Source organism: Gymnodraco acuticeps, unplaced genomic scaffold (genome assembly GCF_902827175.1).
Source record: "Gymnodraco acuticeps unplaced genomic scaffold, fGymAcu1.1, whole genome shotgun sequence".
Classification (NCBI taxonomy): Eukaryota; Metazoa; Chordata; class Actinopteri; order Perciformes; family Bathydraconidae; genus Gymnodraco; species Gymnodraco acuticeps.
In genome coordinates, this window is record NW_022991001.1 from 1,279,602 (window position 1) to 1,295,009 (window position 15,408).

The window sequence follows — 15,408 nt, forward strand, 5'->3', positions numbered from 1 at the left end:
AACCTTTCATTTCCATCTTTATTTACATAGCGTAAGGTGTTACAATAACATTATTTGTCACCATTTTATTATAAATACACCCTTTTCAACAAGGCTTGACAACCATCATTAAAATACATCCTTCAAACCTTTTGAAACGTAATAATAAAACAAATGCATAAATGGATATAACTATTTTGTTTTTGCACCTTTTTAAATGTTAGTAAAATCATGCAAAGCAGAAATATTGCGTAATAAAATAAAATGATATAGATCACGTGTGTTGCTTTCAAAGGAGATTTAAATCAAAACAAGTATATTGTGTGGAAAATACAAATACTGGGTCTGGTGGCGAAGCTTAAAGATCTTTCTCAAAGAAATGTTTATTCATGGCTTTTAGCAAGTGCACGAGATAATGATCAATGTACAGTACATATTTGACATCGTCTATGTAGGGAAACATTATTCAAATATTCTAAATCTTAGCTATTAAACATTCAAACCATATATTTAAGCCCTGTGTGACGACTATATTTATGACGCTGAAAGAAACTGCAGTGGACTTGATTGTAAAAGGCTTACCTGATAATACAGTAATCATTCCATTATGGGTAGCATTGCTCTCTCAGACATGCATTAGCCAATGTAACCACTGCACCATGTTTACAATACTCAACATCACATTAGAGAGTTTTAGAGTATTTCGCAGGCACTTACATGGTTTAGGCCTTTAAATGAGTTTGGATGCAAGTTTCAAAATGGTCAACAGTTAAATGAATCTGAGGATCTTCATATGAGCGAGTGTTTTTCTGTGATGTTGCATACAATCCTTGATGACAGTGAATTTCACAGTCCAAGTGGATGCCACAGGTCTCTGGAAGACATCTGAAGAAGGAGCTAGAGACAAACTGAACTGTGAAGACAAAATCTGGAACAGAAAAAAAAAAACATTGAACAACAACGTTATGGGCACTAAATATAACATACAAAGAAATCACACTAAAATCAGATATGACAAAGAAACCTACCCTTTTAAAGTGCTCAGAAAGGCAGGGACTTGTTTGTGTTGGTCTTGAGGTTGGATCTGTCGGATTGTGTTATAATAGGATACATGATTCTTCCATTTATGGTAGATTGCTCTTTGGAGGTTCATTTTGTAAGGTTAGGATGTTGCTGTTACTCCAGGTTATATGACAGACAACTGGGAATGGAGTATATTGGAAGAGTATATGAGGCAGCAGTTTAGTCCAGAAAAAGATCTTGAAGCTTGGCATTCTTAAAGCAGACACTTCTAGTGTTTTTCATCTTGGGGAGAATCCTTATTCTGCTCTGCAGGGGGTCATTTATCTTTCTTTAACTAACATTTGTTTTTGCAGAAATATACACATGTACAATATATCTTTTAAAACCCAATTGGTTCTCCTTAACAGTCAGGCTAATGGTAATGAACAGTTTTAGTTATAGTGCACCAAGTACAATATCGTAAATAGAATCTTGTTTGTGGAACAGTAAATGCTTATGGTATTATAAACCAAAAGAATATTATATGCACTTTTGAAAAAAACAGCTGTTGCATATGCTGCTTACAGTACAGTAATTAGAAAGTCTGACCATACACATATGTTAAAGTAAATGTGACAAATACAATAAAGAAATATTTAACTTGTAGAAAATGAAATATTAAAAGTCATGTAACAACCACATGCAGAGCAGAATAATGGTAGTCTTTACTCTACTGAGAAGTATCTGGTGAGCAATGTGGCTTTATAGTGTATCCTTCCCTTGGAAATCATTCCTTTACCCATCAGTATCGGCGGCCATAGCTTGGCGAACTATAGGCAGTGGAAGAGAAAGTAGTTGTTGAACCTGTGGCATCAATGCTGCCTCTTCTGGAGCCTGACCTGGAGCCAGTTCTTGAGCCAGAACGTGACCCAGAGGCGGAGCCTGAGCCGCTGACGCTATAAGGACTGTAAAGGCCTTTGCTGGATTGGGATGAGGCTTCAAGTAATCGCAGGCCTGTCCCTTCCTCTACCATGCTTCTTTCCATAGCATCCTTGTAGGAGATCTTAAGCTTGGTTTTAGGGCATGTAAGGTATTTTGAGTATGCGCTAACATCTCGTAACTTCTGTGCAGTGCGTGCATCTAAGGAGCCTTTCTTCACTGCCTCATCTATGGACACTCTGCTAGTAGCATCTGGTTCAATTAGACCACCAGTGAGATATTGGACCTCAAGGAATCGCTGTCCGGCCTCATAGTACAGCCAGCCTTTCTTTAGAGCTTGGGCTGCTGACATTTTGGCTTTGGTTCTGGGATCCTCAAATCCATTGCACGCCTTCTGGGCTAGACTGATGCGGTCCACCATGACTTTATCCACAAGCCCTTTGTTCATTGCATCTGCAACAGTGAATTTCTCTCCAGTATTTGGGTCGATAATACCTCCTGTGCATGCCTGAGCCTCCAGCAGCCTTTGACCTGTTATATTGTCCACCAGGTTTCTGTGTATGGCCTCTGTGATGGATACCTTTTCCAGGGTTTCTGTGTCTAAGATTCCAGCCACAGGGCCAGTTTCTTCAGTAGGGTCGTTCCATGTGGTTGCTGGGACATTTATAGAAGGTATTGGGCTCATGGGGTAAGAGGAAGAGGAGCCAAAGGAGGATGTACGTGATCTGCTGCCGCTCGTGTTTCCAGAAAGCATGTCTGCAAACTCTGTGATGGACAGCGTTCCTGCACGGTATTGATCCAGAGCTGACTTGTCAATCAGTCCTCTTGAGAGTGCATCATCAATGTCATACTGCCGCCCAGACCTTCTGTCAATGATCATGGACTTCACAACTCCATCAGATGAGGTGATGGTAATTTCCTCCCACTCGCACTCCTGCTCTGCGAGCTCCATATAGGTCTGGTGGTCAATGAGCCCTTTCTGGTATGCCTCAGACACAGACATCTCTTTGCCCGTCTCTGGATCGACGATGACGACCCTACGCTTGCGCACAGAAGACTTGGATGATGTCTTTCTCTCGCGCTTCTTCTCTTTCAGAAGCAGAAGACTAAGGCCTGTTCCTGGGTCTGTCATACATCTCTCCATCAGCTGCAGGTAGGTGAGATTTTCCTCAGTGTTGGGGTCAAAGAAGCCCTTTGTGTCATCAGAGGGGTCAGTGAGGATTTCATTCATTTCCTCATCAAAGAGGCCACGTTCATATGCTGCTTCAACTGGCAAGCGATGGCTCTCCTGTGGATCAATGATTCCACCAGTAGCAATTTGAGCCTCTAGCAGACGAATGCCATGGTCTTTCAGAATGAGGCCCTTTTTCATGGCCTGGAATAATGAGATGATCTTGCCAGAATAAGGGTCCTTATAGCCTGTGACTGCTCGTTCAGCTGAGAGGAGTTTATCTTTAAACTCTGGGCCGACAACACTCATCTTAACAGCTTCAGTGACATTTAGTTTCAGGTTCTTGATAGGATCAATAACGTATCCTGTGGCGGCTTGAGCCTCAAGGAGCTCAAAGGCAGTCCCTGGTCTGATCATGTTCTTTTTCATTGCCTGGTAGATAGACAGACGGTCTTTGCTAGATTCTACATACACACCAGCAATACAGCTGGTGCCCTCCAGGTATTTTTTCACATCTCTGCTGACTTCCTCTACTGAAATAAGACCCTCAGTGAGTTCGTCGTATGTCTTTTGGGTGATTATCTGTGAACGAAGCAGCTGGAGTACAGTGATTTGCTTCCTGAGACCCTTGAAGAGGAGGTTTCTATCTGCCAGTGAAAGCAGTCGCAAATTACTTTCTTTATCAACTCTGCATCTTTTCAGTAGCTGGGCGTAGGACTGTTTTTCATCTGTTGTTGGATCAATGTAACCAAGCACATCTTCAGTAGGTTCAGATATTCTGTCAAGTGTCTCTTTGTTGATGTATCCACGCTGCATGGCAACATCGGTGGGGAGGCGGAAGTAGTATTCAGGATCAATGAATCCACCAGTGGCATTCTGGGCCTCCAAAACCCTCAAGGCATAATCCTCAGGAACAAGGTCTTTTTTCATTGCCTGGAAGAGAGAAATCACTTTCCCGGTGTATGGATCCTTGTAACCTGTAACTGCTCTTTCAGCAGAAAGAAGCTTGTCATGAAGTTCAGGGCCCACAAGCCCCTTGCGTACAGCTTCATCAACTGTAAGGAGTTCATCTTTTACTGGATCAATCATGAATCCTGTTGCTGCTTGTGCCTCGAGGAGAGTCAAGGCAACTTCAGGCTTAATCTTTCCATTCTTCATAGCCTGGTAAATGCTGATCTTTGGTGGATTGACTGACAAGATTCCGGCAATACAACCAGTACCAAAGAGGTATTGTTTGACTGATGGCATTTCCATTACCTCACGAATACTCATCTTTTCTTGTTTTAAGAGATTATACGTTTGCAAGTCAATAATTCGAGCACTGTATAGCTCCTCAATAGTTATTCTTCTTCTGATTACATCACATGACATGCCCTGCTCTGACTTCAGAGTCTCCCTCTGTTCAACAATTTCAATTATGATGATTAGCATTCTTTCCTTTGTGATTTGCCCAGAGCGATATTGCTCCATGAGGCGCAGTCTCTCTTCTTCTGGAAGCATATTTGAGTTCATTACTTCCCAAATGCTCATGGTCTTTCCTGCAAAACTCTTATGAGGGATCTCAATTTGAGTGTTGGCTAGATCTGTCTGGGCTTGCTCCTCTGTGTACTGATAACATTTCTCAACAGGAGCAGGAGCTTCAACCTTTGACAGAGGCAGGTAGCACAGACCAGAGGTGGCATCTCTTGCGCATTTCTCAACCAACTGCTTGTAAGTAACACTTTCATTGGTGTTGGGATTAGTGAAGCCTTTAACATCACCGGAGGGTTCATTGAAGGACTTGGACATTTGTTTACTGCAATAGCCACGTTGAATGGCCACATCATTGGGAACACGATGGCTGCTCACTGGATCAATGATACCTCCCGTACTAAACTGAGCCTCCAGGAGAGGAATGGCATGCTCCCTCAGGACAAGCTCTTTCTTCATGGCTTGGAATAGAGAAATCTTACTGCCTGTGTACGGGTCTTTGTATCCAGTCACTGCTTTTTCAGCGGCGAGAAGTTTCTCATGAAGCTCTGGGCCAACAACTCCAACCTTCACAGCATCGTCCACAGAGTATTTTTGATTTTTGACCGGATCAGTTATGAAACCAGTTCCAGCTTGGGCCTCCAGTAGTGCAAGCCCAGTTTCTTGCTGCAAAACATTCTTCTTCATGGCTTGATATATGCTTAGCTTGTCATTTGAATCTTCCATGGTGATACCGTCAACACGGTCTGTGCCCTGCAAGTACTTCCGTACCTTATCAGTTTCACTTATTTCTTTGGGTGTCTTTTTACCCTGTAGGATTTGGTCAAATGTAGCCTTGTCGATGATGTTGGAATCAAGCAAGGAGCTAGCAGTGACTGGTGCTCTTAGGCCTTCAAAACAAGCCTCTTCCTTTGTTTTGTCTCCTTTTTCCTCAACAATTGTTATCACAATCGTTAACAACCTTTCAATTGTAACTTGCCCCGTTCTGTACTGGCGTATCAGCTCTAATCTTTGCACCTCAGTGATGTATTCAGAGTGTATTATCTCCCATATTGTGACTTTTCTTCCTTTGAAAGGGCCATAGTCCAGTTCCATAGTCGAATGGTTCAAAGCCTCTTCTGTCTTAGCCTCTGTAATCTGTTTTTCTTCTTTTGGCTTAGCAGCTTTCTTTGAAAGATGAAGCAATGGGAGTCCAGTTTCTTTGTCTGTGACACATGTATCCATAAGCTGAGCATAGGTTGAATCCTCTTGCGAGTTAGGATCATAAAACACTTTTGTGTCATCAGTGTTTTTGTTCAATGTCTTACCGATTTCCTCGTCAAAATATCCACGCTTGCAGGCAAGGTCATGAGGGATGCGATAGCTGTTAATAGGGTCAATAATTCCGCCTGTTGACAATTGTGCCTCAAGCAAACGCATGCCATGGTCTTTCTTTATGAGGCCTTTGTTCATGGCTTCAAACAGAGACACCTTCTTTCCTGTATATGGATCTTTGTAGCCACTGACGGCTCTCTCTGCAGACAGAAGACGCTCATGAAGCTCGGGGCCCACAAGACCCGACTTAACAGCTTCATCAACAGTCACCCTCTCATTTTTGATGGGATCAATTACAAAACCAGTCGCTGCTTGAGCTTCAAGAAGGTTCGCCACCGTTTCTGGTGACAGTAATTCTTTCTTCATAGCTTGATAAAATGGCATTTTCTCCTTTGTTGGTTCATTCAAAAGTCCACCAATGCTGGGTGTTCCTTGAAGAGCCTTTTTCACAGGCTCCATCTCAGAGATCTCTTTCACTGTTGTTTTGCCGTTACTCAACTTGTTAAACAAGTCTTTGTTGATAATTTTAGACTCTAACAGCTCACTGGCAGACACTGGTGCCCTCAAACCCATGAACACATTTTTACTTTCCTTCTCCTTGTCTTCCACAACAGTGATGACAATTTTAAATATTTTCTCTACCGTGATCTTGCCTGTCTTGTACTGGCGAATCAAATCTCTTCTTTGCTCTTCGGTGAAATATTCAGAATTGATGACTTCCCAAATGGTGACAGTTTTGCCTTTAAACCTTCCAAAAGGCACAATGACGTTTGATGTGCTGAACACTTGTTTAGTCTCCAGATCTGTGTATGTTCTCTCACTCTGAGTGGCTTTCTCTGTTACTGGTAATATCAGCAGTCCCGTCTCTGCATCCTTTGTGCATTTCTCAAGCAACTGTTTGTAGGAGAGTGGCTCCTGAGTGCTTGGGTCAATGAATAATTTGCAATCATCACTAGGATCAGTGAGTTTCTTGTTCATGTCAGCATCAAACTGACCCTGCTTGTATGCAGTCTGCAGTTGCACTCTATGGCTATTGATCGGGTCAACAATGCCACCAGTTGCAAGCTGCACATCAAGGAATTTTGTGGCCGGCTCTTTTTCAATAAGGCCCATCTTCATGGCCTCAAAGAGAGAGATTTTGTCTCCAGTATATGGATCTTTGAAGCCAGTGGCTGCTCGCTCTGCAGAGAGCATCCTGTCATGCAGCTCGGGGCCAATTAACTCGGATTTAACTGCCTCATCCACAGAGAGAAGTTTATTTTTCACTGGATCTACAATGTACCCGGAAGCAGCTTGAGCTTCCAGAAGCATTGTGGCAGTGTTTGGAGTGATCTTGTTCTCTTTCAAAGCCTGATAGACACTAATTCTCTCTTTGGATGGAGTCAAGATACCTCCCACACAGCTCTGACCCTGAAGGCAAGATTTTACTTTATCGGTCTTTGCGAGGTCTTGCACTGAGACTTTGCCCTTTTTCAATTTGTCCAATTCCTTTTTGGTTAGGATGCCAATGTCATGAAGCCTTTCAGCAGGAACCTTCTCTCTTATTCCATCAAACGCAAACGGTGATTCTGCAACTTTCTTCGCTCCGTCCACTTCAACAGAGCCATTGAAGACTGTCTTCGTTGTTCCCACCATGGTCATGGTAACTAACTGCTCTTCAGGGACCACATCAGTCTGCACTTCAATCGTTTTGGAGGCAACCTGTTTGGTTGCACTTTGTTTGGAGGCACCCTCAAGACACTGAAGTTTCTCCCTGAGCTTTTGGTTTTCTGCTCCCAGCTGTTTTTCTTGATCAAGCCTTTTCTTTTCAAGCACTTCCATTTCTGTCTGCTTGTTTTTCATGTCTGCCTCAGCCTCCTTTTGTTTTTTAACCGCCGCATCCATAATGGCCTGTAGTTTCTTTTTCTCCTCTTCCATTAGCTTTTTCTGACGTTCTTGTTCATCTTTGAGAGCTTTGGCCTTCTTCACTTCATCCTCAAACTGTTTCTGGAGTTTCTTTTTCTCATCTTCAACAGCCTTTTCTCTTTTCAACAACAGTTCTCTCTCTGTGATGAAGGACTGCTGTATAATGGCCTTCTGTTGCTCTATTTGTTCTTTTTGGGTGTTCGCCATCTATTTGGAAAGAAGAAGAAACAAATCAGTTATTTGTCAAAGCAAAAAGCAAATAACAATAATTGCATGTAACTAAGCAATATTTAAAGTAATAGTTCAACATTTTTTAAATAAGCATTAGATTGAAAGATCCCTTTGGGGTGTCTGCATGCTATCTGAAGTAACAGTTAGCGGTTGCTTAGCATAGAGGCTGAACATATTCCTAGCCTGGCTCTGTCCAAAGTAAGAAACTGTGATAACAACATCCGATATCTTGCTATCTTTGAACTTGTCAGAGCCAGGATTGTCGTCTCCCCGTTATGCTAAGCTAACGTCTCCTCACAGTAGTTTCATAATTAGCGTACAGATATGAGAGATATCATGTTTTCATCTAACCCGCTGCAAGAAAGGGAATAAAAGTATTTCCCAAAAAGTTCTTCAATGTTTTCCCTAGTGACCATTTTAACTCTGTAGTATTGTGTTTTGTATGACATTCATATCAATTGCTGGATGTTACTTTAAGTCTCTGCCATTTACATGAAATGTTACATTTGCTTCCACACATACCGTAGTGTGTCTGATATGACTCTAAGGGGTGTGTCGGTTGACTATCTGTTTTATTTCATGAAGAAATACCTCGTTTGATTTGTTCTGTAGCTCCTCCGCCTCTTTTTTCAGTTTCTCCCTCTCTTTCTCAAGGTCAGCGATGGCTTCCTTCAATCCATCAGCCTCTCTGGTGCTCTGCAGCCTCTGTGTCTCCAGCTTCTGCACAACGGTTTCTGTGCTTTGTTTTTCAGTGTCTTTAAGGCGCGCTTTTGCTTCATCTGCTTGTTTCTTGAATTTCTTCGCCTCGGTTTCAGCTTTTGACTGAGCGTCACTGAGCTCTTTCACCTTCAGTTTCAGTGTGTCTGCCTCAGCTGAGACCTCAAGCTGCCTCTTCCGCTCAGCCTCTAATGACTTTTGGAAGCCCTCCGTCTCCTTATCAAGGCGCTGCTGGATCTGCTGTTTGTCCTCTAATAGTTTTCTAGCCTTTTCCTGTGCCTGATCTTTCTGCTTCTGGAGCTCCTGTGCCTCCGCTTTCAGTTTGGTTGCCTCTTGGATTGCCTGCATTTTCTCCTTAAGCATTTTTTCTGCAAGTGCCCGTTGTTCAGCCAAGTTGGACTCTGCAATCTGTCTCTGTCTGGCTGTTTCCTCAGCTTCCACACTTAGTCTGGCAGCCTCTTCTGCCAGGCTCTTCATCTTCCCTGCTTCCTCCGCAAGTACTTTCTGTGTTTTATCTTTGTCTTTCTTCATGAGGCTTCGATTTTGTTCCTCAATCTTGAGCTTAAGTTTAAGAAGCTCATCCATCTGGATTCTAACTTTGGCCAGTTCCTCCTCCACCTGTGCCTTCTGCTTGACGGCATCATTCACTTCCCCTTTGACTCGCTGAAGCTCCTCATCCAACAGAGCTTTTTGCTTATCAGTCTCATCCAGTCTGAGTTTAACCATTGTTAGTTCCTTCTCAACCTGAGACTTCAGCTTAAGAGCTTGTTCCGCTTCTTTTTTGTGCTTGGCCATTTCTGCATCTGCCTGCTTTTTCTGCTTCAGAGCTTCTGCCTCAGCTGCTGCTCGCTTGGATGCCTCCTCCTCTGCTGCTTTCTTCAGTCTTTCTGCATCTCTTTGAGCTTTGGCCTGTTTCGCAGCTTCCTCCTCTGCACGTTTCTTCTGCTTCTCAGCCTCTGCAGCTTTTTGTCGGAGCAAGGCAGCCTCTCTCTCTGCTTTCTCTTTAGCTTTCTCAGCTGCTTGGGCAAGTTGCTTAGCATTTTCAAACTCCTCTTTCATCTTTTGCTGAGCAAGGCTATCTTCCTTGTTCTTGCTGAGAACCTCTTGGGCCTTTTGCTCTGCAGAAGTGCATTTCTGCGCTGCCTCTTTGGCCACAATAACCTGCTTCTCTGCCTCCTTTTCAGCCTTTTCTTTTTGTTTATTTGCTTCATCAGCTTTTTTTTCGAGGCGTGCAACTTCCTCCTGGGCGGCTTTGCATTGTCGAGCCGCCTCTTCCTCCGCTGCAGTAATCCTCTTCACCTTCTCCTCAGATTCCTTCCTCTTCTTCTTTTCCTCTGCAGCAAGCTTTTTAAGTTTCTCGGCCTCTGCTTCCGCTTTGAGTTTGCTCTTCTGTGTCTCCTCAGCAATAACCTTCAGCTTCTTTAACTCATTCTCCAAATCAGACTTTCCTTTGGATGCTTTCTCAAAGTTGATCCTGATGATGTGAATTTCTTCTTCAACAATCTTCTTTTGCCTCAGAGTTTCTTCCACGATACTTTTCTGCCTCACCAGCTCAGAATCAGAGGAGCTCTTTAGGTGAATGATTTTCTCTTGTATGTCATGTTTATGCTGAGCGGCTTGATCTTCCAGCAGCTTCCTCTGATAAGCTTCGTCCTCGGCTTTTCTTTTCAGTCGTTCGTTTTCTGCTTCTTTAGCTTTCAGAGCGATCTCCGCCTCAGTCCTCAGGCGAGTTGCCTCGTTAATGGCAGCCAGCTTTTCTTTGAGGATGTTCTCAGCCTCCGCTCTCTGCCGGGCTGCCTCTTCCTCAGCAGTCTGCCTCTGCTTCTTCGCCTCTTCAGCGACTGATCTCAGCCTGGTCGCTTCATCAGCAAGTTGTTTCATTTTCAAAACTTCAGACTCAAGAAGCTGCTTACTCTTTTCTGTGTTGGACATCGTCTTCTTTTCAGTTTCAGTTTTCATCTTCAGAAGAGAATCCATTTCACTTCTGACTTTAGCCAGCTCTTCTTCCAGTACTTTTCTCTGCCTTTCGGCGGCACTCACCTCCTTTTTCAGACGCTGGAGCTCATTATCCAACAGACCCCTCTGTTGTTCGGCATGGTCAAAGTCAGCCTTCAGTCGAATGCACTCCTGTTCTGCAGAGAGCTTTTGCTGGGCTACTTGTTCTGAAAATGTCCTTTGTTTCTCCAACTCTTTCTCTGCATTATCCTTCTGTTTCAAAGCAGCATCTTCAGCTTTAGCCCTTTTTTTGGCATCCCGCTCTGCTTCGACTTTCTGCCTCTCTGCCTCCTCTTGAGTCTTGCTCTTCTTTTGGGCTTCCTCTTCGGCCTGCAGCCTCAAGCGGAGAGCCTCATTGGCTTTCTGTCTCCATGTTTCAAGCTCTTTCTCTGCCTGCTCCCTGGCTTTCTTAGCTTCCTCTTGTTGTTTCCTGAGTTGTTCAGCTTCCTCCTGCAGCTGGAGGACCGTGCCTTGCTCTTTCTTGAGGGATTCCTCCAGTTTGGTTGCCTTCACGTTGAATGACATGGAATGGGTTTGCAGCTGTGTAGCAGCACTCTTTTGTGCCACTTCCTCTACTACCTTGATCTGCCTCAGTTTCTCCTCCTCAGCCTGTTTCATGCGTCTCTCTGCCTCCTCGGCTTGCATTTTGAATTTCTGCAGGTCATCCAACGCCTTCTGCTTCTGCTTGGCGGCCTCTTTTTCTGCCTCAGATTTACGTTTCAGCTCGTCTTCTGCATTTTTCTTTTTCTGAGTTTCTTCGGCCACCTGCTTGCGGAGCCTTTCTGCGTCCTCCTGAGCAGCTTTCCTGAGCTTCTCCGCCTCAGCTGCCTTGTCTCTGAGCTGCTGTAGCTCCGACTCAGCAGTTTTCTTCTGTTTTATTGTCATCTCTAGCTGGATGCGAATTGTGTGGATCTCCTCCTCGATTTTGGTATGACTGACCAGCGCATACTCAAGCTGCTGACTCTTGGACTTGATCTCCTGCTCTGACAGACTCTTCAGATGATGCAGCTCGTGCTGTATGTTTTGCTTCTGTTGCTCAGCGTCCACGGCAACATCTTGCCTCTTGCTGGCTTCTTCTTTCATCTTCAACTTCAGCTCCTGGGCTTCTTGTTCTGCTTTAATCACAGACTTAGCTTGAGCTTCAGCTAACTGTTTCTGTTTATCTAACTCGGCTTGTATCTCTGCCATCTTTTTCCTCTCCTGTTCTTTTAGTTTTTCAGAAGCTTTCTGTATTAGTAGAAGCAAAAAGGGAGTAAAGGAAATTGAGAAAATGTTAGGTGTTAGACTTCAAAATGACATTTCAATATTAATAAAACATGTAGGTACATGAATATGTAAATACATGAATATATTACAGTTACATTTTTTAAATACTGTATTGGGAAATGATTGTCAGGTTATTTTAATGTGTGGCACACAGAACGACACTTGACTTTACAGCACAGCACTTCACTTTGCTTTCATGCAGTTGAGGTATTTCAATTTATTTTTTGTTTAATATAAGCTACAATAAAACCTGGCAATATTTATATATACAGTGATGTAAAGACTTTTTTTGAGCAATATATAATTAGGTGAATGTAATCGTAATGATTTCATACTCAGTACAAGTTTTGTTAAAATGTGCGGAATGTGTTGCTGCTATAAAATGTTTAATATTTGGGTTTCTAAAGGAACAGTCTTGTATAATTCAGTCACTATTTGATACTTAGGGTTATACATGTATTTGTGTTTCCTTAATCTTTACATTCTTAAATTAACCAGTTGAGTCCTGAGCCTGTTTTTCAGGCCTCAGGCTCGAAAATGACATTCCCAGAACAATTGACTATATCTTTACTTCTAAAAGGGGTAAATTAATAATCTTTTTTCTCAAAGCAATGATAAACCTGTGAGTTGGATGTAGAAAAGTCAGAATCAATATAGAATGTTTTTATTTTAAAGTGGACCTATTATGCTATATTGGAAAAACATATATTGTAGGGCCATACATATACAAAACATGTCTGTGAAGTTTTTTGCTTAAAATACCAAACAGATCACCCATTGTAGCCATGCCTCATACTGCTCATACCTCTCTTTTGAAGCCCTGTTAGAAAAACGCGGATTTTCGGTCCTTAGCTTGAAAAAAAAAAAAAAAAAGAGGAGGCGGAGCTAATGCCTGATCAGAATTCTACCGGAGATAAAGTTAAATTCTGCTGTGATGAAACGCCATCCTGTTCTAAACCATATCAAGGATTATTTTTGAAACAGTATGGAGCTCAAATGCTTTTTCTCTTGCGGGTTTATCACAAGGTGAGTTCCTTTTTTTATTTCCTGCTTTTTAAAAACACATGTGCTCTACACAGTACAGGTTAGCTCTGAGTGTTAGCGAGGCTTGCTAATGTAAACAAAGACGAGATTACGTCCAAAACACGTCAGGCATTGTTTCTGATAGCAATTTTCTGTGGGTCTGCCGCCGATTTGACGTCATATCGGCAGCAAATCTGTGTCCGTTCGTTGTACCCCCGTTTTTAAAAGATTTGGGTACGGAGGAAAAGAGAAAGGGTAAGAAAATGTAAATTATAGTGTCTGTCCAAAAAGAAAATCATTACTTATAGTGAAAACCACCCTTGAATGATGGGATAGTAGACTAAAAGCTTTAGGAATCCAAACTATAACATATAATAAGTACCCTGTATCAAGATTGATGCAAAACAAGTGACATTTGACCTTTTTAGAGAGATTTAGAAAAAAAACACTTCTGGGGTCATTTGGGTGCATTTTCCATATCTCTGGCCCCCCTCGGTCCATTTTGATGATTGACACCTCTTTTTAACCGTTAGAGCCAATAGAATCGAGGGGAAGTTCCTAAAATCCATCCAAACATTACCCATTGGTGAATGAGTGCTGCGTAGCCAGAATGCCCCGGAAGCTGTCATACACTCTAGCTATTGTAGCAGCTAATATGAAATCTCCATTATTGACATACAAATGGAATGATGGATTATCAGTAACCATTTCAAAGTGACACAGACACATTGGATTGACCTATGGATTAACCTTCAGTAGCGGTTTTCTCGTTTTAATGCCATTGAACACAACTTTTGATCAGAAAACAACAAAGGTAAGACGTTTTTAGCCGTTTTGGCTCCGTAAAGCACATTTTGTTGTTGTTGTTTGTTGTCGTTTCGCCGCGAGTTCTGATCGCTCAGTGATGAATCTGTGGAATCTCAGTTTGCTAATCGATATCTTGTTTATGCAGATCCGATAAGTAATAAGGGTATTTTACCTTGAGTTCTGTGCTAAGTGCGTTAGCATTTCAGAGCCTTTGTTATTACCCTTTTGTTTCGTTTAGCTAAAAATGGTTGATATTGTCTGAAAGCTGAGTTTGTTCTCGTTAAGTGGGTATGACACATTCATAGTTTGTTAAATATTAAGAAGCCCTCAGATGCTGTTTCTTGTAAGGTGTTGCGTTTTTCCCCAGCCCGCGGGGCCGTGGGGTTTAACTGGTTTAAAGCAGCTGATTGAAAAATCATTAAGGATATAAGCAGGAAATAAGGAAGAATAGCATATAGTGATGCAGCAAACACAGCATGATTTGATGTAACACAAAGAAAGCTTGGATTAAAATGAAAGTGACCAGACATTAATCCAAGATCAGGGTACATTTAACTCTGACAACAGATAACATCAAGACATGAGTTCTACTCTTTAGAAGTGGGCATTGCATTGTGTACAAATCAGAAGGTCCAACACTTTAGAAATCTTTCATAATGATCAATAATTCATCTGGTTCAGGATGGTTATTGCTGGTATATTTGCATCAACATCCTCGATAGGTTTGATTTTTGAAATCTGAGGTTGAAGATAAAACAAGTGGTCATTCTGTCGATAAGAAAAATAGTTGTTACTTAACTCAAATTAATTGTTAGTTATCTTAATATATTTCTTTTAAAAGCAGAACAGTGAAAAACATTTTCCAATTGCAATTTCTGATTTTATTTTTAACTTTTTGACAAATAAAACAACATATTTAAGATGTAACTGCAAATTGTGATTTGAATAATTTCATAAGTTTTGATTTAATATACTAAAAGATTAATTTAATTAATCATGATTTGCAGCCCCTAACAGTATTGATAAAAAATACACGTCCTTAAAGAGTGCCTTTTTGTCAGATAATTAAATGAAGACAAAATAATTACATAAACTGGCTTGCACATTTCGATGAAACGTTGACATCTACACTAGTAAGGCAGATCATGCTTACAGGAACCTGATGCCAATTGATCAGAGAAACAATTATATCTTACAATTATGAAAGGTCTCCTAAATGCCCTGAACCTTCCTTTGACTATACAAAAGAGCCTGATGAAGAGATGGATGACATGAACAGAAAGGGTCTTTTTTTATGTTTTGAAATACCTGGTGCTTTGGGGGTAAATTCATCTCTTAAGCGTGCGATTAATACTCATCATGACAAAGCACTGGCAAGCAGATCAAAGGGATCAAATACAATAGAAAGTTAGAAAATGAAAAAAAGGGGGAACAAAGTAAAAGCTAAGGAAGAAAAAAACATATCTAAGAAGGCAGGTAGCCAAACAGAAATCACAAGTGTGTGTGATTTCAAGAGGAAATAAAGAAGCAAAGACGTAATCAAGCAGTGTAAAATGTAACTGATGCAGCATGTGTCGTATGTACAGACT

At 41.8% G+C, this 15,408-nt stretch overlaps 1 protein-coding gene across 16 annotated transcripts in view; it reads right to left on the reverse strand.

Moving 5' to 3' along the window:
• Positions 1-15,408, reverse strand: part of pleca (plectin a) — a 108,669-nt gene continuing 93,261 nt past the window's right edge. For all 16 annotated transcript variants that reach the window (XM_034236026.1, XM_034236012.1, XM_034236011.1 and 13 more), the window contains 3 exons: positions 8,603-11,950; positions 1,008-7,987; positions 1-907 (listed from right to left, as the gene is read on the reverse strand). In XM_034236026.1, the coding sequence (XP_034091917.1) occupies positions 1,784-7,987; positions 8,603-11,950 (9,552 nt within the window). In that variant the 3' untranslated portion in view covers positions 1-907; positions 1,008-1,783. The remainder of the gene's footprint in view (positions 908-1,007; positions 7,988-8,602; positions 11,951-15,408) is intronic.